The 24,893-nt window shown below is 32.0% G+C and overlaps 2 protein-coding genes and 1 long non-coding RNA gene across 3 annotated transcripts in view; 2 read left to right on the forward strand and 1 right to left on the reverse strand.

The window, feature by feature from the left end:
* The window catches only part of LOC132722914 (succinyl-CoA:3-ketoacid coenzyme A transferase 1, mitochondrial-like), a 33,409-nt gene extending 26,045 nt beyond the window's left edge, over nucleotides 1–7,364 (reverse strand). The window contains exons 1-3 of the mRNA XM_060707533.1: nucleotides 7,207–7,364; nucleotides 5,340–5,448; nucleotides 4,678–4,811 (exon numbers count right to left, since the gene is read on the reverse strand). Of these exons, the coding sequence (XP_060563516.1) occupies nucleotides 4,678–4,811; nucleotides 5,340–5,448; nucleotides 7,207–7,287 (324 nt within the window). The 5' untranslated portion in view covers nucleotides 7,288–7,364. The remainder of the gene's footprint in view (nucleotides 1–4,677; nucleotides 4,812–5,339; nucleotides 5,449–7,206) is intronic.
* On the forward strand, nucleotides 18–3,206 carry LOC132722917 (uncharacterized). The gene is made up of 3 exons (XR_009624680.1): nucleotides 18–289; nucleotides 2,024–2,202; nucleotides 2,358–3,206. It is a non-coding gene; the product is annotated as an uncharacterized LOC132722917 (long non-coding RNA).
* Nucleotides 7,365–9,622: 2,258 nt separating the features above from the next.
* LOC132722918 (intraflagellar transport protein 74 homolog) overlaps nucleotides 9,623–24,893 on the forward strand; it is a 37,738-nt gene continuing 22,467 nt past the window's right edge. Inside the window, exons 1-9 of the mRNA XM_060707536.1 lie at nucleotides 9,623–9,771; nucleotides 14,457–14,518; nucleotides 16,510–16,559; nucleotides 17,410–17,464; nucleotides 18,259–18,336; nucleotides 19,644–19,689; nucleotides 20,390–20,488; nucleotides 21,238–21,298; nucleotides 21,688–21,747. Coding sequence (XP_060563519.1) covers nucleotides 9,770–9,771; nucleotides 14,457–14,518; nucleotides 16,510–16,559; nucleotides 17,410–17,464; nucleotides 18,259–18,336; nucleotides 19,644–19,689; nucleotides 20,390–20,488; nucleotides 21,238–21,298; nucleotides 21,688–21,747 — 513 coding nt within the window. The 5' untranslated portion in view covers nucleotides 9,623–9,769. The remainder of the gene's footprint in view (nucleotides 9,772–14,456; nucleotides 14,519–16,509; nucleotides 16,560–17,409; nucleotides 17,465–18,258; nucleotides 18,337–19,643; nucleotides 19,690–20,389; nucleotides 20,489–21,237; nucleotides 21,299–21,687; nucleotides 21,748–24,893) is intronic.

Consider the following 24,893-nt stretch of genomic DNA (forward strand, 5'->3'; position numbering starts at 1 on the left):
TACCATAAAGAAGGAAGCAATAGGCCTTTCTCAAATTATATGCATACTTTACATTCCATCACCAGAGAGAGGCTAACAGGGCATGAATGTAAACAAGTAATGTCTGACCTGATAAGCCCAAGTGTGTTAAACTTACCGGGGAAAATATAATTTTTATTGTTGTGTTCCACTCTGTTATTCCAAATCTAAATATGATTATACAGTTAATTTTCATAAAATACGTAAGGATGTGAGTTAAATAAAGGAAGGGATTGTGGAAATAAGATGAGATGAACGAGAACATTTCGAGGTAAAATTTCATTTTTCTTTTCTTTTTTAAACTAAGCTACTTTAGATGTATTACTACTTACATTAATTAATCTGATTTCTCATTGTTTTAAATGTTTCATTTAATTATTAACATAATAAAATGTTTTGTTCATTAATTTCATTTAAATATCACACTTATGATTAATCTAAATCAATACCGTTTTTATACTAAACAAGAGCTGTCGGTAGGACAGCAACGCTCGACTATTCTTAGTGCTTGATAGTAAAAAAAATGCCTGATACAGTTACCTCCTCCTGTTTACAGGTTGGGGTCATGATGGTGAACAAGTGTGCAAAGTTTCAAAGCCATATGTCAATGGACTTTGAAAATATTTGAACTATTACAAAAACTTTAACGTAAATTCTAAGTCGAAAAAGGGGCATAATTCTGTCAAAATGCTGAATAGAGTTACCTGCTCCTGTCTACAGGTTAGGGTCATGATGGTGAAACAAGTGTGCAAAGTTTCAAAGCCATATGTCAATGGACTTTGAAAATATTTGAACTATTACAAAAACTTTAACGTAAATTCTAAGTCGAAAAAGGGGCATAATTCTGTCAAAATGCTTGATAGAGTTACCTCCTCCTGTCTACAGGTTGGGGTCATGATGGTGAACAAGTGTGCAAAGTTTCAAAGCCATATGTCAATGGACTTTGAAAATATTTGAACTATTACAAAAACTTTAACGTAAATTCTAAGTCGAACAAGAGCTGTCGGTAGGACAGCATGCTCGACTATTCTTAGTGCTTGATAGTAAAAAAAATGCCTGATACAGTTACCTCCTCCTGTTTACAGGTTGGGGTCATGATGGTGAACAAGTGTGCAAAGTTTCAAAGCCATATGTCAATGGACTTTGAAAATATTTGAATTATTACAAAAACTTTAACGGAAATTCTAAGTCGAAAAAGGGGCATAATTCTGTCAAAATTCTTGATAGAGTTACCTCCTCCTGTTTACAGGTTGGGGTCATGATGGTGAACAAGTGTGCAAAGTTTCAAAGCCATATGTCAATGGACTTTGAAAATATTTGAACTATTACAAAAACTTTAACGTAAATTCTAAGTCGAAAAAGGGGCATAATTCTGTCAAAATACTTGATAGAGTTACCTCCTCCTGTCTACAGGTTGGGGTCATGATGGTGAACAAGTGTGCAAAGTTTCAAAGCCATATGTCAATGGACTTTGAAAATATTTGAACTATTACAAAAACTTTAACGTAAATTCTAAGTCGAAAAAGGGGCATAATTCTGTCAAAATGCTTGATAGAGTTACCTCCTCCTGTCTACAGGTTGGGGTCATGATGGTGAACAAGTGTGCAAAGTTTCAAAGCCATATGTCAATGGACTTTGAAAATATTTGAACTATTACAAAAACTTTAACATAAGTGGTTACGCCGACGCCGACGCCGACGCTTGGGTGACTGCAATAGCTCTACTTATTCTTATCGAATAGTCGAGCTAAAAAGGGGCATAATTCTGTCAAAATGCTTGATAGAGTTACCTCCTCCTGTCTACAGGTTGGGGTCATGATGTTGAACAAGTGTGCAAAGTTTCAAAGCCATATGTCAATGGACTTTGAAAATATTTGAACTATTACAAAAACTTTAACATAAGTGGTTACGCCGACGCGGACGCTCGGGTGACTGCAATAGCTCTACTTATTCTTATCGAATAGTCGAGCTAAAAACAATAACAGTTATTTTGTTTACCATTTCAGATCAATATATGACAAGACAATATAGCTTGTTTTGAAGCATTTCACACAATAAGATTAACAATCATGGACACACATTCATATATGTCTGAAGAGAATAGATGTACCCTCTTGGTTCAAATGGAGAAGTAATGAACAGACCAGTAAGATGGACACTAAAGAAGATTTTTGCCAGATGAAAGGTAGATCACAAGACTTAATTTTCATTTTTACACATAAATAAATTTCAGCTACAGTAAAAAATACTATAAATGCAATTACAATATAAATTGATATATTCTAGAAATGTCATAATTCTTGTTACCACTTCATAATAAAATGGATATATATTTTTCAGGAATTCAATTGGTAACAGTAATGAACACAAATTGACAACTGGTATTTGAATCGCCTTAAGTTGTAATATCTCTTCATGGCAGTTGCAGAACAGATGAAAATAAAAATACTATCAAACAGTTCAAAGAAGAATTACAGAAAACTGTGGAAGAAAATAAAATGTTATATTGAACTTTTGATACAAACAAATTTTTAAATGATAACAGTTGCATATCTTGTTTATTTTGGATTTTCAACATATGTATATTCATTACAGTTTTTAATGTTTAAAACATCAGCAAAACATTAAGAGCTTTTATTATGAAGCAAGCAAAACAAACAGCTTGACTGATAGAAAGAGATAGATGTTGCAAGCTGACAAAATGTATTTTTAGCATATTTTAAAGGACCATTTGTTTAGTCCTTTGTGTCTTAATTCAAATAAAATAATTAAAAAGAAATCATCGCATTACTTTGTTTTTAACATTACTTTGTTTTTAACATTATGCTTTGTTACATATATGGTACAGCTGCAGGGAATATGTCAACATGGTAATAACATTTAATATTTTGTCCTCTTATTGCATTATATACTGTTGAGTGAATATTTCTTGGAATGCTCAAAGAAGTGCTGAAGCTAGATGCTGTCTTTCCTAATACCCTCCGACTTCAAGGTCCTGCACATGTATTCTGCAAATGTTTAGTCCCCTAAGTAAATGGAATGTCCGGGGTTGTTAAGTCCAGGCAACATCTTCTGGAAGTGCTGTGTACCCCAATGATTTGTTATATATCAGCTAGTACAGGGTTCAACAATATGACCACATTATCAAGTCGGACCAACTGGACAAGTGCAATAAGCTAATGATACCTCAGATTTGACTGATATTTGCAATTAAATGATTGTAATTTGTTAAATACTAAGTATTTAATACTGTAATTAGTTAAAACAGTTGATAATATATAAGTTTTACATCCATTACTTAGCATGAAATGTATGTTTCCAATGCTGTAAACAACATCATGTGTTAAGATACTGAAAATCCATTGAAATGTATAAGACGGGGATGTGGTGTCATGTCTAAACAAAATTGTTATTTTGATTTGGTAAGGTTCTCTGTAAAGTTAACCAGTTACTAGACAGTCATCAAGAATTTTTGATTTTCAAATACAAAATGAATAAAACTTATTGTTTTTTTTATTTCAATGGCTAAATTTAGGGGAAGTATGGTACAGAATTCAGCATCCAACTGTTTACATCTATTATCAGTTAATTGCCTTATACATTCTTGACCAACATGTGTTTAGGTAAGCAATAAAATACTGATAACACAGATAATGTCTGTATAAGTTGCAAAGAGTTAACCTGATATTTATACTTGTCACGGAATATTAGGAATTAATTGGAATTATCATAAACATTTATTCACTTTTCAGGTCTTAAATACATGTATATATCCTTCACTGTATATAGCGTAAAATAAACCATTTATCTCCAGAAGATATTTTTGTAATGTTAAATATAACATTCAACAAGTATGTAGTACTATTAGTACTATATCAAGATCTCTAAATCTTTTGGCCATATATTCATGATATGTTTACATAGAGCACACACCGGAGCTTGCCCTGTTAGCCTCGTTCTGAGAAATCTATGAATATGTATGAGGTAATATTAAGAAGGGTCTATTTCAAGTTACTCCACTCGAAGATTTTGACATGATGGGTCCATGCTGGGACTAGATTCTTTTTTTTAGACTTGTCTACTATTTGCTGTAGGTCTGGACCAACAGCTTGTGTGCCAAATTTCATATCATTTGTTCAATCTGTTTCTCCAGAATTATTATTAAATTGTGCTTAATGACCAAAAAATGTGTTTACACACTCTTGACTCAAATTGGTAAAAAAATCACACAAGATAATAGATTTTCAAGTTATATCTAGGTGTATTTCTATAATATCTTTCTCATATTTTTCTGTTTTATATGCCCTGATTGATCTTAGTTAATGTAAGAATTTCAAATTTTAAGTTTTTATTATGTTGAATAAAGCTCTTTTAAGTGCATAGTGTGTTTAGTTCCAGTCATTTTTTTAGCATTTTCAGTGTAAAATGTGTAACAGCAGTATAACAATTTTAAGACATTTTTTTTCTTTGATAAACATTTTAGTATTTGTTCTTAAAAAGGATGTAATTATTCATGATCATTTTTAGCTACATATAAACATTGCATTGTGTCCTGCTGTATTTTATTGTATAATCCATTATGAAACTTGCTGTCAACCTTCCAACAGTCAAAGGAAATCAATCATGCATAGGAGACAGACTGACAAAAAATATCTATGACCTGGTTTTGTTTAAGGAGGAGACCCAATCCAAAGTTGTCCACACCAGCATTGTTACTAACAACTGTTAAACCAGTCTGCCCTGTACTGAGCATAGCCCCAATTAGATTCTCTGGTATACCACATAGTCCAAAACCTGTAACATGATAAAAATGTGTTACTCATGGCACTTATAAAGATCATTTTCAAGAAGTCATGGAAATTGATTTTATTTCTCGTTTTGTATCATAGCAGAATGGGGTATCTGTGACTGACCAGTTTAAATTTTTGACTTCAAACTATCTCCCCCTTACTGCTGTGGGTTTGTCTTGGAATCCTGCAGTCACTATAAATTCTTTTATATGAGGAAGCTATCCATCCAGTTTACCAAACAAACATTGGTGGTTCTACACAGGTGCCCCCTTGTGCCTAAAATAATGCACAGAAGGGCATCTAAGGTTTTCCTCAACCAGTTAAGCTGGTCTGTCGACCTTTGAAATTGTCATGTGACGTTTACAGGGTCAGTGTAACATAAAACACTCCAAACAAAAATTATCATAGAATTAGAATAAACAATACAAGTAAACTGGTTCCTTCCTGTCATTACTGATCAAAGGTTCCAATATTTTTGTTATAAAAAGTATGAATTTGAGTTAATGACTTTAATGTTATTGGCAACACATACCTCCAACCAGTAGTTTACTATTACTTGGAATATCTTCAACAGCCTCTTTGGCATTCTTGTAGAATTTTGCTGAATCTTTTCTACATGTTGTACTAAAGGAGCAGCAAGGCTAAAATTTAAATCAATTAACATTTTATAGAAAATTAAGATCTTAACTTTTCATTTCATTGTTGTTGATTTATGATTATCACAATAATTATTTTTATTCTATTGAAACATCAAAATAATCAGTTCAGACATCAGAAACATATCAATTAAGCCATGCTACAAATAAATCTTTACTCTAATTATCCTGCCAATAATGTCAAACAGATCATAGGGACATAGACATGTTTGTACTTCACAATAGCAAGAGGGTTAAAAAGAGTATTGAAAGAAGTTAAAAGAAAAGGAAATGTTGAAATCATGGGGCTGGACAACTAGGATATGACAAGCTCAATGCTAGATGTGACAGAATTGAAGTAACTGCTCTAGGGTAGGGAGACAGACAACCATTAGGGGTAAGTGGTTCAAATGGAAGAGAATTTATAGTGATTCTCTTATTTTGGTGCTTACAATGTCTCTTTACTGAAAAATGAGAGAAAAAAATCAAATATATATATACAACTAGCATATGAGAAGCTCAATGCTAGATGCGACAGAATTGAATTAACCATTCTGGGATAGGGAGACGGACAACCATAGTGGGTAAGTGGTTCAAATGGAAGAGAATTTATATTGATCTGAAATTAATGTTAGTGATGGACCTATAACTAAGGGGAGTGGCGTGAAGTTTGAGAAACACAGGGGTCAAGTGTTATTTGATCGAGAGAGCAACCAGACTGTGGTAAATCCTACAGAGAAGAGAGATAAAATATCAAAATTATGCCAAAGATTTAGAGAGTGAATCATGTCAGTATTGCTTCAAGTCTGACCATAATCTGTCCTGTTTGGACATTTTAATTTGATCTATATATGTAACAGGGATCAAAAAACATGTTCAGAGGACAAGTTGCTTCAAACTTCTATTTGTCCTACATGCTATGCTACATGTACTTGTCCTGTATTTTGTGCGTGATTTTCAAGATAAACTTTGCTGTTGCAATAGACCGCTGGAATTCTCATTATTTGTTTGTTTACATTTAAAACAAATCAAAACCAGAAACAAAGCTTGTGTTTTAGGTTATGTATAAATCCATACTTTATATAGCAATGCCAGGCACATTCCAGTCAGGCCCGTATCCAATTTTAAAACAATGTGTGTTCAGAGCTTTAAAGTATTGGCAATTTACACACAACCTAAAACAGTAACACAAGCTGCCTTTCTGGTTTTCCAGCGTTAAATGTAAACAAACCGATGATGAGAATTCTAGCAGAAATGCATTGGCAAATTTCCACTCATACTATATAATTTTGTACTTGTCCAGTGTCTCAATCTCTACTCGTAAATGTGAGTGGGCGAGTGGAATTTTCGGTCCCTGAATGGTTAGTGTGGGGAGACAATAATTCAAAACCATATTCAAATTGCGTCCAAATGGGACTCAAGTTTTCTTATTCATTACAAATTAGGTATCACAAGGTATAAATTATAAATCAAACAATCCTCAACAGAGCAATGTCTTTACATGATATTTTAGTGGCACAATTGAGTTGACAAGTCTACACAATTGAAGCAATAAAAGCTATACAGTTCAGTTACTAAAATTAAAAGAAATCCCATTGTCTTAAATTGACTTAAAGAAACTTTATTAAGATTATGAAGGTGTAACATTTTCAAGCAATTTCATTGGCTAAAGACCAGTGATATGTGACCGACTTTCAAAGAATCTGTGTTTTCTCAAATATCTAACAATGTCTCGTTTAATTAACCGTCTATAATCATACTTACCGTATGATTGGTGACACATGCAAGAGCTGGAGGCAGATTCCTTATTGCAGGAGCAGAAAACAGTTTGAGAAATGTTGACATTGTGTTTTCTTTTCTGTCAGTTGAAAATAAATACTGCAAAGTCAATAAATACCACAAAGGAGATATAAAGAGCGAGAAGATTGCAATATTTTTTCGGGAAAAAAGTTTTTGACATTGTCAGTAAGAAGTAGATTATTTTAATTGAAAAATAAATATATACTTCTAATTAATCATTTTCCAGAGAGATTTTGTTTTCCTTTTTGTAGTTTTATCCCACCCAGTCACGGATCCATCGGGGATGGGTGGCGGGGAGAGTGGGTGAGGTGCTGGAGGGGGTTTAAGGAGCTGTTGTTTGGTTTCCTTCCTCCTACATTGCGATAATTAGTAGTTGCAAGTGCAGGTTATCCAGACTAAAGGGGATGAACCCCCAAGCTCCAGCCGTCCTAGCCTGTTGTTTTTTTCTTTCAAAAATTACTAACATTATACAATATCAGCAAAAACCTGGCATGATATAAAAAGAGGTCATTAACTATGTTAATTGAAACTCTGTCAGTCAGAACGTTGCATGCCTTGGGGCAAGTGTTATTGTATATCCTCGGGGTCAAGCTCTTTCAGTAGCTTACTCTCTGTTAGTGTATAGATGTCTGCATGATAGGCCTTCCGATATAGTAACCAAGTCTAAGTAAAGAACCTTAAACATTACATGTGTAGTAGTAAGAACTTAATACCAGAACATACCGTATGTTATTTCCCCTAAGATATAAGGGAATGGCATTTACCTATCTGTGAAAAAGTCTTGATTATGAAGCATTATTCATATAAGTATGAAATGAATGGTCCATAAAAGAGTCAATATTTAACACCATTGCAAGTCTAAAATTTATTTTGAAAATGAAGAGATGTTCCCTTGTTATAAAATGTGCACCTGAAAATGAACCAGAAGCCATCATTTAAAGGAAGGAAGATTTGCTTGTGTTAAAAACTGAAATTTAAAACAAAAGCCATCATTAGGTATTTAAATTTGAAATTTGTGAAAAAATGTTGACACTTGTATTTTAAAATGTGCATCTAAAATGCATCAGAAGCCAGCATTTGTCACGTGTCGTTTTATTTGTTTTGTTAATTGTTCATTTTGCCGTGCACTGTTCGTCATTTAGCCGCGGGAAAATTATCCTTAATGTCCGCACATGCGTCGACTGTCGTTAGTCTCTGTGGCGTATGTTATCCTCTCCTATTGTATCGGATGGTTCGTAATGTACGCTTATTAGCGGAAATTCACGGAAACGGCCGAAACAATTCAACTATGTCTGTATCTCGTGCAATTTTGTGAACTGTTTTTGTATGTCCAATCGTGTTGTACGTTGTATGAAAGAGATTTGAGAGAAAGTTTTTCATTGGTTTTTAACATTTCCTTTCTTCCAAATTCCTGCGAACTTTCCTTTTCCGCTTCACTTCGTCTTTATTCTCTTACGAGTTAAGATATACAATTCTACTTACATTAATTCTATAAGTTTATTTAATAGAATTTTTGATAGGAAATAACTTATTATTAAGTTATCTACTTTTTGTATTGAGACGCTGTGGAAAGATTATTTTCATTTCATTAATTTAATCGAAATTAATTCTTATAATATTTTGCATCGCTTAATTGTTGTATTTTATGTATGTTTTAATTAACTTGTATTATAAGCATGTATTTATGTTTTTAGGCTTTTTCTTCGTATATATTACAATTAAATTGACGAACCTACGCCAGGAGTTTGTAGTTATAATTCTACCCTGTGACACATTTAACATGAAGATTTCATTTTTTCCTGGGGGAGGACCACAGGTGTTACCATAATCTTCTCCTGCTTTTGCAGCACACATGTTAATAAGTCAAAGCGACCAGCTACACTGTTATTCTAAGAACTTTTTCAAAATTGGTGAGAAAATGTCTCTTTTTTACAGTGTAATAAGCTGGAATGATAGTAGATGAAAATGACACTTACACACTACATTTGTACATGTACTGTATGCTAAATATGAGTACAATATCTTCAGAACATTCTTTAACTTACTACTCTGGGTTTCATCCATTAGACCAGCTGCCTTTTTGGAAATGTGATTTTGAGAAGCTTAAACACCCTTTCCTCAATGACATGCAAAGAAGGCATGGCTGTTACAGGCGAAATGATAAGTTTGGGCATGGCTCATGTGGCTGAACCATTGTTACTTGACAGGTCAGAACATCAATCTTCTCCTTTGATGTAGATAATTACGCAAGATAAATTGTTCCGGGATGGGGGATCTCAAGAAGTGTAAATTAAAATTCCCTTTTAGTTCTGACAGTGACATGTTTGTTTTTCGATTTTCTTTATGTAATCCCAATTATACATGTCTCCATTTCGTTAATTCTTTTCTAATTTCGCACTTTACGCCGGTTACGGCAACAACAACCGGAAGTTTACAAAATAGTTGCATTCTTTTGAAACTACCTTGCTATCCTTTGCATTTTTAGATAAATTCTTAGTTATAATAAAAATAGTCACAGAATTTTACAATGTGAGTATATTTCATACAAAAATTTGTTTTTCAAGGGAAAGAATGAGGAAATTTGAAGCTGTTTTATTGCTATATCGGGTTTTTTAGTAAATTTTTACTCGTAAAACTGTCGTCAGATCATCATCATGCAGATTTATCGTCGGATACCTTAAAGGCTAAACTGCTAAATCGAAATTCGTCCCTGCCCTAGAATCAACACCATTACTGTGTATGTCTCAAAGTCACAACAAATGTGCGTTGAGAAAGAAAAAAGTTGTATAATTTTAAACACCAAAGTAAATTTATCTAGGAAGTGGTCACGTATGACATGTATGACTAGCAAAGACAGTGTGTATTCAGTTATTGGCTAGCCGTACGGCACTTTTCAAAATTATATGGAAGTCGAAAATGCATATGTTATTTTATGACTTTAAATGAGGATTTTAACCAAGAAACAGCAATTGTCTTCGTATGTTTTTAGAGATTAGTCACCTTGTTGCCTACTTTAATTTTTAAAGAAAGTATTCTCATGAATACCGATCTTTGTCATCTCAAGACGTCAAAAAAAAAGAGCATTTGGTTGCAGTTAAATAACATCAATTGAAATAGTTTACAAAATTTTGATAATAATTCTTTTTTGTTTCATTAAGTTTAATTTTCGACACCCTTATTAAAATGAATAAAAAAAACAACAACAAAAAAACAAACAAAAATAATTGTTGTTGGGCTCTGATAATTGCGTCAATTACAGACGGTACTGGTTTCCTAGCAGTTTCCTACCACAAATCGCACTTTTTAACAAATAAAATAAAAATCAGTCTACGGAGGGGTACAAAACTTTGACAGGACAAAGTTAGGTACCTGTCCAGCATTGCCATGTGCTTAATGTTGCACTTTCATATTACTTTTTAATTTGAATATAGGCCTGAAACATAACACCTTTTTTCACCTTTATTCAAAAATTCATAGCAGTTTTCCGGACCTGTTTTATTTTGAATATAATTCAGTACCATAAAGCAATGTTAAGATGGTTTTACAAGACAAATAGAACTTCCCAATCTTGTCCGTGTCGTCTGCAACAATATTTTCCGAAGTATTGATTTACCTAAAATGGGGTCTTAGTTATTGCGCATGGATACTCAAACCAGAATTCCCCAGGTGTTACTTATTTTTGAAAGTCGCAAGTTCTCTATGTAACTTTAAATACAAATGTAACAGACAAAACTTCAAAACATATAAATTGTTGTACTATTTTAAATGCTGTTTAGCATTGTAAACAAAAAGTCTCTCTGATTGACGAAGTAATGTGGATGCCTTACTGGTAAAAATAGACTGTACTGGGCGAAGATGATAAACGGCCGGAAAACACTGCTAGGGGACGGAAACTGCTAGGAAACCAGTATAGAAGTTTGTCCATCATTTAGAAAAGTTTGCATGTTTCGTGAAGCGCATTCTTAAATTCTATTGTCAATCCCTGGGTTAGGCTTTAATTAAGGCTAATTAATTGAATCAATTTGATTGTGCTTTTATGTCCGATATTTATCTTCTGTATTTGGAAATTGTACAATTATTTTTACTTTTCATTGTTTTCTTTTTTTAATTTTCTTTTTATTTATTCCACTCCGATCATTATTTATTCGATCCTTATGCTTAATTTTTTTTTTACAAAAAGGTGGAGCTTCATTCTTTATTATAGTGAACACACAAGGACAAATGCAGAGACATGATTATAATCCTCGTTTAAAGACACAAAATAACATATGCATTTTCGACTTCCATATAGTTTTGAAAAGTGCTGTACAGCTAGGCAACACAGTGTGTCCTGGCTAGTCGTACGTGACTCACGTACGGCTAGAACTTTTGGCTAGCCGTACGGACCTGTATACGGCTAGTCACTTCCATCTATCTAATGGATATGCCAAACTTTATTCAACTTAGAACGTTTGGATCATAATTAAATTAACAGGCTAAGCCTAACTGTGTAAAGTCGCTCACTTCAGAGATGAAATATGATTCTTCTTGTGCAGCAAATAAACCAGTTTGTTACCAGAAGCAGGATGAAGGGATAAAGAAGTGACGTCACTTGAGACTGGAACTCTGTAGTACTGCAGGTGGAGTGGTATCCAATTAAAACCCACAAATACTACATAATTAGCGCAACAAATTGTGTGCCAGGGTTTTTTATTTTACAAACAATGGCCACCCAGGGCTCTAGCAACTGGGCGACTTGGGCAATTAAGTTGCCTTTTAGTAAATGAACTCCAATTTTGAACATCAAAGCCAAATCAACTTTGCCACAGTTTTTTACTTCCTGCATAGACAGTTCTTTACTTCCTGCATACTAAGACAGTTCTTTAAAAATTAAATTACGTATCTTACAGCGCTTGACAATAAATTAAATCCTCTCCTCCGGACGTAAGTAAAAGGCGACTGCCGATAACTGACTGCAATTAACATGTTTGTTTGACATGATATGCATGATATTCCAAGGCTTTTCATAATTTTTTGTAAACCCTTTACCTAGTATGGAAGTGTTTTGACGGCTTTCCTCTCACCCCCCCCCCCCCTTTTTGAGCGTCAAACAGTGAAGATGCTCTATTTAGGCCCCAAACACTGTTTTCTGTTTGAGAAATGTTGATAAAATAATTATATGTGATCACTTTTTTGGCGCCGCCCCCTATCAAAAAGGTACATCAAGGGGTTGTCAAAAGAGGGATGTTTCAGGGGTTTGAAGGGGGGCAATAGCCCCCCCCCCTATCACCAAAAAAGTTTTGGACATGTGACAGGCTAAAAATGGCCTCAGGTTGATAGTTAGGTATCGTGTAACCATCGCTGTAAAGCCTTTTACTCTTTCTCAATCCATTGAGAAGTTGCAGCACTTTGAATCAGTTTTGATGGGAAAAAACAATGCAAAGTAGTGAATTTTCTCAATTTTGAGACTATGGTTCAGTCAACATTTGTGCCAAGTTTCATCAGTACTGAAGCATTTTTCATAGTTTCATAGTAGTTTTAACTTGTAACAGGAGGCTTTTCAATGAAAATGGCCATTTTTCACAATATGCTCATGTGGTAAAGGGTTAAACAATTTATTTGAATTATTTTTTAATACTTAAGTAATATCGGTTGAATAGAACATGCAAAAAATCACTGAAAAATAATTGATATTGATGTAGTTCTAGCTTTCAAAATTTTATAAGCCACTATTTAACATTTTTGTTTTTCATCTGATGCAACATTAGACCTGTTACGAAACCTAACCAGAATAACATAAAAACATACCACCTCAAATATTTTCAAAGTCCATTGACATATGGCTTTGAAACTTTGCACACTTGTTTACTATCATGCCCCCAACCTGTAGACAGAAGGAAGTAACTCTATCAAGCATTTTGACAGAATTAAGCCCCTTTTTATGCCCCCACAGAGTGGGAGCATATAGCGTTGCACTTGTCCGTCCGAGTGTCCGTCCGTACGTCTGTCCGTACGTCCCGAAATCTTGTGAACGCAACTCCTCTTAAACCGGATGGCAGATTTTGCTTAAACTTCCAGGGATGAACAACCTTAATGTGTAGATGGTAGTAAAGGAAGGAATTTTTGCTGCGACCAAATTTAACAGAATTATGGCCCTTTGTTGATTTTTTCACTATTTACTATGTAGAAATTTTGTGAACGCAACTCCTCTTAAACCGGATGGCAGATTTTGCTTAAACTTCCAGGGATGAACAACCTTAATGTGTAGATGCTAGTAAAGGAAGGAATTTTTAGCTGCGACCAAATTTAACAGAATTATGGCCCTTTTTTGATTATCACTATATACTATGTTGAAATTTTGTGAACGCAACTCCTCTTCAACCGGATGGCAGATTTTGCTTAAACTTCCAGGGATTAAAAACCTTTATGTGTAGATGGTAGTAAAGGAAGGAATTTTTGCTGCGACCAAATTTAACAGAATTGTGGCCCTTTGTTGATTTTTAGTTTTCAACTTGTGGCACATGTAGTCCAAAAAATATTTGACCTAGAGTCATAAGATTGACAGAATAGTGCAGGCGTGTGGGGGCATCCGTGTCCTATGGACACATTTCTAGTTTTTTGGCTTATTTTATAGCCGTTATTGGGTCATATTCCCTATTGAAAATAGTATATTATTTTCCCAATCCGCTTGAAAAAATTCCCAAACGAAAGTTACAAAATAAAAATATTGAATAAAAATTCTAAAATCTTTGAAAATAAGGGCTCCTTCACTGTAATAGTGCGTATATGTTTAAAGATGCCATCCTAGACAGTAATTATGCATCCATCTAATCAGTGTAAAATTTCAGTCATACATTTCTTCCCAATTTTAACAAAACACCGCTGAAATTCCCAATTCCATGGGTATGGGTCATGTTCCCAAAATCCTTAAAAAATCCCTGTAAAGTCAAATTTTTACTGTTTAAATAAATTCAGTGTACCAGATCAGACCTTGTTCCAAAGCTGCCCATTATTGTTGTATTGGAATACATGTATATGGTGAACATACAAGCCAACATGTACATTGTACTAAAATCATAATAATGATACTAAATTTGTTATGAAACAGACCTACTGAACTGTATAAGAAAGATACATAAAATGGCAAATGTAATCAAGTTTATTCCTTCTCAATCCTTCAAGGTTTGCTGACTAATGACTACATATTAAAAATATAATTTTATCTTGACTTACAGGAATATACCACCAGGTACAGCAGCAGGACGGCCAAAAACTGGTCAAAGGCCCATTGGAACAGGTAATATAATTATGTAACTTTATATTTCACTGTCTTACTGTTTTGATGATTCCCTATCATTTAAGGTATTTTTGGCTTATTTTACTCTGTCAAATGTTAAATATACAAAGAATAAACAGGAAAAAGGTTGGAATAAAGATCTTGTATATGTGGATAAAGTAAAACAAGTAATGTAAGGGAAATCTTATATATATAATAAACAATATGATAGACTTGCCGATTTTTATGAACTTGATTAAATCAAGCTGGATCAAAAGAATATTTGATGAAAATAACCATGGTTTGTGGAAAGAGATAATAAAGAAAAATTTACAAAAAATAGGTGGAATCGACATATTTAAAAGTAATTTAAACACATATGATATACAGAAACTTAAAATCGAAAATTATAACTTTCTTAAAAGAATTACTACTGTCATGGAGTAAAATAAATTTTAAAAAAATCCACAAAATCTATTAGACCAAATAAATTGAAATAATATGGCAGAATTCACACATAAAAAATAATGGATCTTTAATTCTTTTTCCAAAATGGAAATGTCGAAATATCAATAAAATAAAGGATATTTTTAACACTGAAACAAAACAATTTAAAACCAGCTGAAACTTACTTTTGACATTCCTGATACAGAAATATTTAACTTTTATAAATTTATTTCATCAATACCCAAAGAATGGAAACGTAAACTACAACAAATTAATCAAACTTCAACGCCTAAAGAAATAAGCACTTTTGATATCATAGAAAAAACAAACACGTCCAATATTAGTAACAAGTTAACACATATTCAAAAACAAATAAGACTCTGTAAAAATAAAAAAAACAAAATCGCAAATAAAATGGGAAGAACGATTTCCTCAAAAAGAATTTCAATGGCAAAATATTTACGAAAACGTTTTTGTTTATTGCAAAGATAACATTTTGCAAAACTTTCAATATAATTTTTTACACAGGAATATTGCAACAAACAAATTTCTCCTTCAATGTAAATTAACCAAATCTAGTCTCTGTGATTTTTGCTGTATGGATGTTGAAAGTATAGAACACCTATTTTGGGACTGCCAAACAGTACAGATATTCTGGAATAATTTATTCAAATGGCTTAATGAAATAGCAATAAATGTTACGTATGATAATTTTACATCTTTCTTTCATGCTAAAGATAAGAAAACATCGTATATTTTTCTCTTTTCAAAATATTACATTTATACCAGTAAATTAAAAAAACAAACTCCAGATATAAGTATCTTCAAAAGAAAATTTTTAAACAGATAAAAAATTGAAAGATTTGTTGCGTTACAAAATGATACATTAGAAGAATTTGAAAATTGCTGGATAAATCTAATTGACTTGTTTGATTTCTAAATAGTACATGCAGAAAAAATGCTACTAAAGCAGTTTATTTACTTTTTACTTTTTATTTACCTTTCAACCTTTTGCCCCTTTTCTTGTGTAATTGTATAAATGAATGTACCTCTTAACTTTTTAAAATGTCTTATATATTCTAACTAAAAACATAACAAAATAAATTTATTTTTAATTATCTACATATCAATAAAAATACTAAAGTTATCTTGTATTGTATTATTTTTTCTTAAATAAACGGGCCTTTAACGTGGTTCCAAAAAAAAAAAAAAATAAATAAATAAATAAAAAAAAAATAAACAATAGGAGCACTGCTTTATTTTTGTCCTTAGAAAAAGCAACTTTAAAATTCCTAACTGCACAAAAATGTCTTGTGTCACAAGTTGCCCAGTAATCAGGTGTTGTGAATTCAAATTCCTGCCGCCCCACTCAACTCATCCCACTCACCATTAAGTTTAAGCAAGATTAAATATTTTTATTGATTTAATGGCATTTCATCAAAATTTGCATATTTAAATACTTCTATATTAATGTAATTGTGCTTTGTAGTTTTTGTTGCTTTTTGGATACATGTATACATAATACTATATTGTAAAAGTCAAAATTTTTATTAACTCTTTTGTAGCTATGGGAGGTCGTCAGCCAGGAACAGCAACTAGACTGACCACAGCCATGGTAACAAACATTTTCTTTTTCATACTTTTTCAAGTCTGCCTGTCTACTAACCCGGTCTATAGAGCATTAGGTCTATTAACTATGCCTCCATATACCATGAGCCAAAATATTTCACGAAAATCAAACTTGAGAAAAATGTACAAAGAATTTAAGAAAATAATTAAGGATTCAAGTAATAATTTACATGTTATACATGTAGGTCTGATGACCGATTTTTTAGAATTAATTTATCACCATATTTCTACTGCGTTACTAACACAGTAAGGTCTATTTTGCATATTTTGACCACTTTTTGGCAATTTACTTGAATTGTAAGGACCTTTTGCAGAAGGGAACTTGCTTTCTTTGTTAACTTCACAATAATTTACTTTTAAGTGCATTTAAATTTTTTATGAACACTAGCATGAATCTGGTGGCATGCTGCTTTAAGTTTCATAGTTTTTAGTCTTGAGCCAAACAAAAGATTATTTTACTCTGTGACGATTTCTTTGTTTAATATGTCTTAGTTGTTGTTGTATTTAAAAAAATAGGTAAGTACTGGTACAGAATCCAGGAACACTCCTTTGGAATGTCTTTCTGTTTATAATTGTAAAGGCAAATCAAAAGTGTAATATATACTGTTTAAGCACAATTGTATTCATTTATGTTTAAAAAACAGCAAACATTAAAGTTACCCTACATGTTAGACTACTGAAAAATATGAAATCATGCTACAGAATATAGCAAATACATGTAGTTTCAAAACTGAATACTGGTAGGTCATTGTTAAATTTAAAATAAACAGGTTAATCTTTTTTATAAGGTATGTGTACAGGTAAGCATGCCATATTAAAATAAATTTTCATTACAGAATCCTGGGACTGCTCGTCCAGGTACAAGAGGAGGCCCTGCAGCTGCTGGTGGGGGTAAGTTTGAAGATTTCATGGGGCTTATTTTATAACCAACATTTGGTCACCTTTCTAATTGAATATAATGTTTTTATGGGCAGGAATTCCCAATCAAAGGTTGTAATTGTTGTTACATGTGTAAGCTGTTTTTAAACCTTGATGAGTGGTAACATCAGTTTACATCAATAGTCAAACTTTAAAACTTATTTTGTGTTGATATTTTTGTTACATATTATTCATATTTTATAGTGTCTGCAGATAAAGAGTATGTTGAAACTAATCTAGACAGAAAAAAACTAAATTTCTAATTTTAAGCAAAACAACACTTACATTCCCAGTCCTTATTCCCAAGGATATTTGCCAAGGTCCAAAAGTATGTAAAATAATGGATATTATGAGTTGTAATTTGCAGATATATGGTGTCAATTTTTTTAAAATGGAAAACAATAATTATGCTTGTATTAAGATAAAATATTTATATAATTATTATTTGTCTATCTATAATATTCAAACAAGTGAATGAATTTAATAAGGTTTGACAATTTATTTTATTTTCTTATGTTTTGACCTTTGGAGAGGCTAAATTTCTCTATGATGATGACAATTGATCTCGGACATTGAGTCTAATGGACATTTGTCTCTCACCACTAATTCCAAAATCATCTTGTGGAGAAATTGGTAATTACATATGTACTGGTTAGTTATCCAGGAAGGCCTGTAAGGTGAATTGATGATCTTGGGAGTTTTTAGCAAAAATGGGTTTAAATCTTTGTAAAACAGTGAAACAAACAAATTGTGTTTTGACATTATAGCATTGGATGCCCGGGTAACAGTGGTTGACAGACCTATGACACAGCAAGGATTGGGTGGTATGAAAACAGCTGCAAAAGGTTTGTTAATGCATGAAAATTACTATATGGTGTTCCTATGAAACATGTAAGAGGACTTAGTGGCATAGTATCTAATTAAGATCATTGATTTTTAGTATTTATCTTTTGCAGTCTTACTAATGTGATTGAAATTTTTCATGCATGCAAGTCAGTCCAAATTTATTGATTTAGTATTTTATATAGAAGTTAAATTACTTTCATGACAATTTTACATTTAGCACTTCTTTCTTCAGGTGATAAGCTCGAACTTGCTCCAAAACCATTATCTAAATGTTATAAAAGCTCATGTTTGCCTTCTTGAAGAAGGAAATATGTATTTGTTTCTTAAGCATAAGGTGTCTTTAATCAACTACAGTAAACTCCGCTTATAACGAACTCATTGGGACATTCAAAATCTGTTCCTTATATCCGGAGTTCCTTGTAAGCATATAGCGAATTAGTTCCTTGTAACAGAAGTTTTTATAGCGAACAGTTTTACATATAACGATGTAATTGTTTACCATCGTCCTCCATTTAGAAGAGCATTTGATTAAGAGAAATAACTCTTAAGTTCGTCATTATTGTCTCCCTTATATTGATTAAGGAATAATTGCAATGTTGTTTCTTTTTAATATAATTATTATGTATAAATATATCTATAAGATAATTATATGATATGTACCATATATGCAATATTGTTATTTATTAACGATACAGTAGCATGCACAAAAATAATCACTTTGCTTTGAAGAAATCGCTAATTTTAGTTTGGGAATGTTTACAACTCTTCAGGTTAAATTCAATATCCAATAAACTTTTAAAAACTGTTTTTTCAACATGTGCATTAGACTGGAAGTATGACCTAATCTAGTGCAAACAATCAATAGTTTTCAATTTTTTTACACAACCGGCAGATAATCTAAATAGATCTCGTCTTCGGAAGATTGACTGTCATCGTCATTGTTTTGTTCCTAATATATCCGCTACGTTCGGGCCAAGTTGTAATCTGTGCCGATGAAAACGAAAAGTAGAAAATGCGTGATCTGTTTCGGATAGCCAATATTTGGAGTTCGTTATAAAAGTGTAATTTTCTGTACTTTTTATGGCATTGGGACTAAAAAATGAGTTCCTTATAAGTGATAATTCCTTATAACCGTGTTCGCTGTAACCGTAATTTTTTACATTAAATAAAGAAGGGCAAAATTCGGGCCAAAAAATTTTGTTCCTTATAACCGGAAGTTTGCTATAACCGTGTTCGCTATATGTGAAGTTTACTGTATGTCAATGGTTCCATCAGCTTATTTGTATATAATTATATGTAATTTCAGGTCAGAGACAAGTTCATGACAGAACATACTATCTAGGACTAGTCAGGTATGTTGTAGCTCTAGAAATGGAGCCGATATAAGTATTTATTATAATGCATGTTTGTAACATTGATTTTCATTGGGTAATCATGATGTTTATGTAATCTCTATATCTAAATCTGATTTTGACCTACTTGTCCATTTTTTTTTTCTTAAGCAGTCTTTACTTTTCTTTACTTGTCAGTATGATATTTATAAATTTTGGGAAAAACAATATACTTTTCTGTACCGTTTGTGGGACAACATGGGAAATATTGTCATTTGAATTGATGGCTCTGCAGTTGCTATGAATTTATAAAGTAATTTTCATTTTCTCATAAAAGAATTTTAGATGAATTATAAATTTGTTGAACAGAATTTTGACAGGTTATATGGCCACGTATAAACAGTGGGATGCAATGTAACTCCATTTTCAAATATTGTTTAGTTTTAGTTTAAACTATTTTATTTTAGCTGGATTGTGTTGGAAGCTATTAGCTTATTAAAACACTCTCGTATCCGTTCCTGGAACCAACAGGTACTAAGCAATGAGTGTAAAGTTTCTTGCTTCTAGAAACAAAGGCTTGAGGGGGTTTGAACCTCGTTTAAATAAGCATACAACTGATGTTGCTATAACTGGCTATTGTTGTTATTTCTGCCTATTGTTTTACTTTAAATTACTAACTATTGATATTACTCACTTATATATATATATGTTGTACTTACAGGAGTAAGATAAATGAGTTGAATACAGAGACAGCAAGATTAAACAAGGAGATCGAGAATGTCAGTGAGGAAAATTCCAGTTACCTTACTTATGAAAAGAGGTACTTTTATATTATACACTTGTATATTATGATTTCTTGAAGCACTGATCTTAAATAGTAGGAGTGCAAGTTTTGAGATTTGCCAATGAAATAAAATTTTGGATTATTATTGAAGACAACAATGTTTGAAAATATTATTACCATTTAGGGTTAGAACAGCGCTTTGTTAAAATTGCCTTGTTTATTTGATATTGCAAGTTAATATTTAATGAAAAACTAAATTTTTAGCATAGAGGATATTGAGATATATCTCAGGTTAACACTTATTTTGATATTGGATAATTCTAGAAAGAACTGTTGTCAAATGTATGACACTACTGTTTCCTACGAAAAAATAGAAAAAAATACATGACAGTGATTTGGGTGTAAGAGTTCGATATTTATAATGACTGCTAGTTAATCATTTTAACCCTTCTTTATCTGTTAGTTAATGGTATATCTTAATTTGATTTCTATCTAGAAGATAAAAGGCTGACCTGTTTGAGTATGTGAGAACCTTCGTAGTTGTATGGTTATTGGTCAAAATTACTTAATTTGAAACATTTGCCACTTAATTCTGAAGTTTCACATACAACCAAAGACCTTTTTTGGACTCTTTTTAGGAAGATACCCAGCTCAATAGTTCTACTAAAGTGCTGGCTTGTGTCTGAAATAATGGAGGAGCACCTTTGTTGTTGAAATTTGTTTCTGTTTCAATAATATATTTATTTTTCTGGCTAAGATTTAAGATTGGAACTTTATTATTTCAGAGCTGAGACACTTGCAAGTGAAATAAAAGATCTACAGGGCGAGCTTGGTGATTATAATACTGTAAGTAAAACAATAAGATCATAAGTTCTTATAGACTTTAAATGATTTAACAAATTGTTGAAGCTGTACAAACTTAAAGGAAATTAGTTATTCTGTCAAACCAGTCAAAGAGAATCTATTTTGAAACCCCTTCATGGTTTCTTTGTTCTCTGGCCTAGTTATATTAAAAACAACTTATGTTAAGGTCAATATATAACACTCCAGAAGTTATATCAATCTTGAACATCATAACTTTTTAAAAGCTTTTAAGAACTATACATAGACCAGATCATAACTCTATAATTGTATAGTAGTTTTGTAGGACTGCCTGTTAGCTATAACTCTTATTTTTTACTGTTATTAAATGTAGAAAACCCTTGACAACAAAATTCTTATCTATATATTTTTAGCTTGTTGATAAACTGACTACAGATGAAGATATTCAAGATGTTGAATTTGATCTGAATGATGTAAGTATGCTACAAATTTTATCTCAATGATTCATCATACAAATATACTCACAATGCTGTAAATATTATACAAATATACTCACAATGCTGTAAATATTATACAAATATACTCACAATGCTGTAAATATTATACAAATTGGATCCCAGTTTTATAAATACTATCAAGATTTGATCTCGGCAATTTGATTACTATTCAACTTCTCAGTGTTGTAAGTTCACTGAAATTTGATCATCTGAATAAACTAAAACACATTGAAAGTTATACAGTAGAACTTCGGTAAGTCGAAGTTCAAGGGACTTACGTAAAAAGTTCGACACATCGGGACTTCGACTCATATATAGGTCCGAATTTTGCGACAAAATTTCGCCATGACACAACGTTTACAAATGACATTACAAATGGCGTTACAAAGAAAAGGGGCGATAAGTAAAATCATCTTATAGTACGTATCAGATACAATACTGTTTCGTGCGTGTTAAAACAGAACAAGAATATTTTTTTTTTAACAAAATTTATTTATTTATTCATTCATTTATTTATGTACAACAAACAGGCAAATAAAACATGACTTAAATAAATACATTTTACTTTTTAATACACAAGAATAATGAGCACATTTTTTATTAACGAATATGAATATCACACATCACAATGTTTATAAACGATTATCATTAACATTCACAAAGAAATCAGAGATTGATGTCTGCTTACACTCACTTCTTCTTAGATAATATCTGCTGAACATAGAACTAATGTCACTTAATTTTGCGATGGCTCTTTCTGTCTCCGCATCACTCCCGATTCCTTGTTGGTGAAGAAAGTCCCTGACCGCATCTAATCCGTCCATGGCATCGAAAAATTGTCACTCCAGATCTTGAAGGCAGCTCATCATCATCGTTATCATCAAGAAGGGTTTCATCGTGAGATTGACGTTGTGAAACAACGTTATTTATGATTTCATCGTCAGTGAGATCAGCGCATACCGGAACACTGTCATCTGCCGATGTGTATTGCTCAAATGATACACCAGAGGTCAGACGCCTCAGAGTCGACAGAGGTAAGTCATCCTCAGGGTCGTCCTCAATCATTTCAATACCGGAAACTGAAGACTGCTGGAATCCAGCATGTCGGAAGCAGTTAGCAATAGTCTGAGGACTGACAGCATGCCAAGCTGTTTTGAGCATGTACAATGCATCTAAAACTGTTTTTTTCCCTCAGGGCTTTTCAGTTTAAAATGTGCAGATAATTTGCTCTGAAGTTTTTCTGCAAAATATGTTGTTTTAGTGATATTATAGTAATAATTTTTATATCAAATGGAAATTTAAAAAATAGTGCATTAGATGGTGAAATATAATGAAAAATAAATAAAGATTTATGGAGATATTTGATAAAGAAAATTTTTTCTATTGTTTGAAATCATTTGCTTTTTGGATTATGTACATGGTTTTACCTGGATTTTTACCTGTGATTGTAAGGATAATGGATTAAGCTGGATTAAACTGGACTATAATATATCAAATACAAAGGAATTCTAAGATACAATTGGACAATAATAGATACTACACTTTAAATAATTGTTTAACAGTAAACTTTGACAGCAAGTATAATAATTGATAAAATGTCTAGTAAAGGTCAAGGATCAGGACAAGGGTCAAAGGACAACTCTACTGGTACAAAAATTTAAAACATCAATGAAGGGGAACACAGGAAAACAACCTCCAGCTAAAAGAGCAATTTCAGAAGTAAGTAATGACAGCACATTAAGTAATGACAGCATGAATATGTCATTAATACAAAATCAGCTAGACTTAATGTCAGAAAAATCTTGAAGAGCTTAAAGGAGACTTAAAAAAGGTATCATAAAAAAAGAAGACATAGAATCAATAATTTCAAGATCAATCACAAATGCCATGACCCAATTACAGCAAAAAATGGAAATCATTATAAAAAAAGAGATTCAAGAAAAAAACTAAAGAGTTAAATGACAAAATAAGTTCACTTGAGTTTGAAAATAATCATTTGAAGGAAAGTCTGACAAAAACAAAGACAGAGACCGGAAAAAGGCTAAGCACAATGGAAAGAAAGAATATCTCAAAATGAAAAAAGCTGTCAAAGATGCCAAAAAAAAGCAAATCATAATGAACAGTACTCCAGAAAAAATAACATAAAAATAATGGACATAGCTGAAGATAGAAATGAAAATATCCAAATATTGACAGATAAAGTAATAAACCTTCTGCAACAAAAAGATGTCAAACTCGAGAAAGAAGAAATAGCAGCTATCCACAGACTACCTTCAAGGAATCACAAAATAAGACCTGTCTTAATAAAACAATCAACAATGATGCCAAGTCCAAAATAATGAGGAAAAGGAAAACCATGAAAGACGCTGGACACAAGTTGGTAGATGATGTAACAACATTAAACTCTGGTTTAATAAACCGTTTACTGTTGCACCCTACAATAAAAAGTGCATGGTTCTTTAATGGATCTGTCTATGGACTAACTGAAATGGATGAAAGAATAAAATTTGACTTGTATGACAATATTAATGAAGTGATAAAAACTTTCAGAGAAAAGAAGACCCATGTAAAGACAACATCTACAAGATAAATGTATCATAGACAGGATGAAGAGAACAGATGAAATATATATGTAATTATAGACTAAAATATAATGATTTCTTTTTTTTCAGTTGTTTTCAAAAATTAATGTGTCCAGCAATTAAAGACAATTAATTAAAAAGTTAAAAAGTACATATTTCTAGATTATTTTTCAATAAATTCTTATGTTGATATAAGCAAAAATGGCTACATTTAAGTAGCTTTTTAATATATTTATTTCTTAACTAAGTGATTTTCTAAGCAGGTGATAGTTAATTCTTAATAACATGCTATACCTATATACATGTAAATTAGTTAGTTATTTATAGAATATTGGAAAATTGTATTATCGTATAAGGCCATTTCATGCTATAAATGATAAATCCTATTTGCCAAGTAATGCTTAAAATAGATTTGTGGATTGAAGACCTTGACAATTTATAAATTCTTGTATAATATACGTTATACGTAAAAAAAAATTCTATTTTTTTAAATACAATAATTGTTATTTTGATCTGGCAATAGGTATATTTATTAAATAA

This window comes from Ruditapes philippinarum, unplaced genomic scaffold, assembly GCF_026571515.1.
Source record: "Ruditapes philippinarum isolate M1 unplaced genomic scaffold, ASM2657151v2 ctg2494_1_1_1_1, whole genome shotgun sequence".
NCBI classification, from domain to species: Eukaryota; Metazoa; Mollusca; class Bivalvia; order Venerida; family Veneridae; genus Ruditapes; species Ruditapes philippinarum.